Source organism: Aegilops tauschii, chromosome 5 (genome assembly GCF_002575655.3).
Source record: "Aegilops tauschii subsp. strangulata cultivar AL8/78 chromosome 5, Aet v6.0, whole genome shotgun sequence".
In the NCBI taxonomy this organism is placed as follows: domain Eukaryota; kingdom Viridiplantae; phylum Streptophyta; class Magnoliopsida; order Poales; family Poaceae; genus Aegilops; species Aegilops tauschii.
Genome location: NC_053039.3, coordinates 33,912,233 through 33,916,294, shown reverse-complemented (window position 1 = coordinate 33,916,294; position 4,062 = coordinate 33,912,233). Strand labels below are relative to the sequence as shown.

At 47.7% G+C, this 4,062-nt stretch overlaps 1 protein-coding gene across 1 annotated transcript; it reads right to left on the bottom strand.

The window, feature by feature from the left end:
* Positions 1-3,651: 3,651 nt before the first annotated feature.
* LOC141022515 (protein FAR1-RELATED SEQUENCE 11-like) lies at positions 3,652-4,062 on the bottom strand. The gene has a single exon (XM_073498775.1). It carries the CDS (start codon positions 4,060-4,062, stop codon positions 3,652-3,654), a length of 411 nt encoding a protein of 136 aa, XP_073354876.1.

The following is a 4,062-nucleotide window of genomic DNA, read 5'->3' as shown; positions in this document are numbered from 1 at the left end:
AGAGCTATGAGAGGGAGGAGGGAGGGCACTAATGGAGGGGGTGGTGGAGGGGAAAAGAAGAGAAGGGGAGAAGGGGCCAAAGAAAGGAAGAGGAAGGAGGGAGGCTATTAATGGAGGGGGTGGTGGAGGGGCAAAGAAGAGAATGGGAGGAGGGGCAAAAGAAAGGAAGAGGAAGGAGGGAGGGCATTAATGGAGGGGGTAGGAGGGGCAAAGAAGAGGGGAAGCATTGAAGAACAAGCAAGTGCAAGAGGGAGGGGGAGAAAGAAAGGGGGAGGAAGAAGAGGGGGAAAAGGTGGCAGATATTTTGGCTGGCGACCATAGCAGTAGCGCGGGGCACCAAAGCGCGCTACTGCTATGGGTGCCAGCCAAAATATCTATTGGTAAGTAAAACTAGCTATAGTGCTTGTCCAAAACCCACGCTACTGGTAAAAGCTTACACATAGAAGAAGTAGCAGTAGCGCGTCTAGGTGGACAGGCGCTACTGCTATTTTCTTAACAGTAGCGCTGGTTAGAGTGCCAACGCTGCTACTATTTTTTGGCCGGGGGGTGTGGTGATGCTAACTTACCAATAGCGTGCCCACAGGAAACCCACGATAAGTAGCGTGGGGTCCTAAACACGCGCTACTGGTAAACTTCTATGTATAAGCCTTTTCCTAGTAGTGTCATAGTCTGAGGAACTTGTATAAGTCATGAAGAAAGCAGTAGCAATGAAACTAACACGATCATAATGATCAGCTAACGGATGGGTCATGTCCATCACATCATTCTCCTAATGATGTGATCTCGTTCATCAAATGACAACACATGTCTATGGTTAGGAAACTTAACCATCTTTGATTAACGAGCTAGTCTAGTAGAGGCATACTAGGGAATATAGGTTTTGTCTATATATTCACACATGTACTAAGTTTCCGGTTAATACAATTCTAGCATGAATAATAAACATTTATCATGAATTAAGGAAATAAATAATAACTTTATTATTGCCTCTAGGGCATATTTCCTTCAGAGGACTGTGCAACCAACCCAAATCAAACCGACAGGCGACTCGGGCGGTCGATTCGGACCCCACAAGTGCCCACAAGCGAGGCCCAACGGGGCTGACAAGGCGCTGGTAACAGAGGAGTTCGAGAGCATACGCCGACGCGACTATTTAAGCCGGTCAGTGCGCCCTTCCGTTGACGAGGTGGGACTAAATAAGCGCCGGCTGTGCATGCGGTCGACGCAACGCTGACGAGGCTCCATTTCTCCACCGTCGCCGCCTGGCCTAGGTCGGCCCAATACGAAAGGCCCAGCCTCGCCGCTCCCCGGCCCAGTCACCGTCGCCTCGCGCGCCCGACGCAGCTGTTTAGTCCCACCTCAGAAGCTGGCGGGGGCGAGGACCGGCTTAAATATGCCGGCATGGTAGAGAGGTCGAACTCCTCTGCTAATACTGCCTGACCTCGCCGCCCTGTTGGACCCGGCTTCTGGGCCCTTGTTGGGCCCTATAGACCTCCCGAGTCGCCTCGTCGGCTTGATTTGGGTGGAATATATCCCAACTTGCGGTCCAGCAGCTGCCGGTCGGGCATGTTTTTTTACCACATGTACAGTAACAAAATGGCAGTATATAAAAACTGTGAACTCTTTCACATAGCATTACAAAAAAGATGGCAATTCATTCAACAAATATGATGTGTCATATCACATATGTTCACATAAGTATTTTCATCACACATAAACAAATCGAGACTTATCAAGTTTTCTGGCACACACGTACGAATAAGAAACAACATAGGTTATTCAGACTAGTCTCGTGCGACCACTTTTATTCTTCCAACAAACCAAGCTGCTTCTCTACGCCCAATTCCTGAACAAAACATCAAGAAATGGGTGAGAAAATATAGTGGGTGAAAACAAATTTGCAAGATAACAAAAATAAGAAGGTAGCAGCTCACTTCTCGTTCAGAGAACATGTAGCCTTGTTATGACCTGGGAGACTGCACAGACTGCACAAAGGACCACTTTTCTTCTCTCTAAAATCTTTTGGCCTACCATTCTTCGTAACGTCCCCCCCCCCCTTTGACCGCCCCTTCTTAGGTGCACCCTTCGTTGAAACTTTCTCGGGATCACCAATACCAGGTTCAACTTGTTGCGCCTGGCTTGCCTCCTTCATAAGCATAGCATACCTTCTACTTCCTAGAAGTTCCTCCTCTGAAATCTTTTTATGCGCTATTATATTGTCCAGACACTTCATCAACTCATCAAACAAGAAGGGATCATTTGCTGCAACATGAGCAGCTTCTACGGTTTTTATGGTTATTTGACTATACCGTTCTCTCTCTAATGGCCCTAACCAACCCCATCCAAACATAACACTCTTCCGCTGCACATGCAACCCATCTCTCGCATTTTTGGACAATCGATGAAAGACACAACACTTTGGTATTTCAGTTATGCTCAGATGATGGAGAACAAAGAGAATGTGTTTGCATGGCTGCCCTTTCTGAACCATCCTAAGACAACTGCATGTTATAGTTTCTTCTGAGTTACCTGATTCATAAACAACATTGTACCTAAACTTGTGGTTATCCGTCCATGTCACCATAAATGTCCGACGCTTAATTCCCACAAGCGTCTCAAATATCTCCAGCTGACCCATCTTATGCAGTGGCGGAGCCAGCCAACTCAAGAAGCCGGGGCAAAGCCTGTATACAGTGGCGTTGTCCAAAATTTGCCCCTGTAATTAGTGATACTAATCATGCTTTATGTGTACTACTTAGTGGAGAATGGCCGGAGCAGCCCGGGCAGCTGCCCGGGGTCGCCAGGAGGTAGCTCCGCCCCTGATCTTATGCAAATCACCTTGCAGGATGTAGAAATTAGCAGGTGTGAATACTTTGGCAGCATGCTCCTCAAGGGCCTTATATTCAGTGACCAACGGTGGTTCTTTCTTATGTGCCTCGCAGTCATCGTACGCCTCGTTCTCACGGAGGCGAACTATACAGTTTTCATAGCACTACCAAATCAACTATCGTCATACCGTAGTCCAGGTGAAGGTGAAGGCAGGAGTTGAGGCTTTCGCTCCTCTAGTTACTTCGCATACCAAGAAAAAAACCATCAGAAAGATATGAAGCTGCCCAAAGACTCCTCTTCATGTACATCCTATTAAGCCACTCTTCAATTTTATCCGTCATCCATTTATTATAGAAAGCGGTCCATCTCTGCTCAAAGTTGGCTTGAGAGGTGGCATAGTACAGGAGCGATCTGAACTCATCTAGTGACTTGTAATGCAGGTGCTTCTGCATATTTTTCTCGATATGCCACGAGCAAAGACGATGGAACACATCTGAAAGGACAATCTGAATAGCCTGAATCATTGCAGCGTCACCGTCTGTGATTATTGACTTTGGCTTCACCTGACAGTTTGCCTTCATAAGTGTCTGCAGCAGCCACACGTATGTCCCTTCGGTCTCATCAGAAACTATGGCACAACCAAACACTGTGGTGCACCAGTGGTTGTTAACCCCGACAAAGGGGATGAAGGGCATACCATATCTGTTCATCTCATAGGTGTTGTCAAACACGACCACATCCCCGTAGTCCTGATAGTCCCTCCGCGACTGTGCATCGCACCAGAACATACTCTTCAATCACCCTTCCTTATCAAGCACATACTCAAAAAAACTCAGGGTCCTTCTCCTTCCTGCTCCTCATAATGCCAACTGCCGTCTCAGCATCACCCTTAGCAATGAGCTTCATTTTCTCCCGGCAGCACAAATTGTAAATGTCCCGCCTGATAAGCCCGCACTTATCGTACGAACTGTATCTGCTGATGAAGTTGTCCATTATTATATGCTTTCTTATCCCGGCCGCTTCCACCGCCAATATCTCTGCCCTCGTGCCATATCCAATCCGTCTGTGTGACCACAAAAAGCAAACCTCGTCGGGCTGAGCCATCGTGTGGTTGTGATCATCCACGAATGACACGACGAACCAAATGCCACGTTCTCTGTCCAGCTTCACCACCATATGTGCACCGCAGTCGCAACGAGTCTCTGGTCTAAGCCTGCGCTTGCGGCCCTCCAT

Excerpts from the sequence above, each read along its gene's own strand:
- LOC141022515 (XM_073498775.1), bottom strand. The coding sequence starts at position 4,062 with ATGGAGGGCCGCAAGCGCAGGCTTAGACCAGAGACTCGTTGCGACTGC.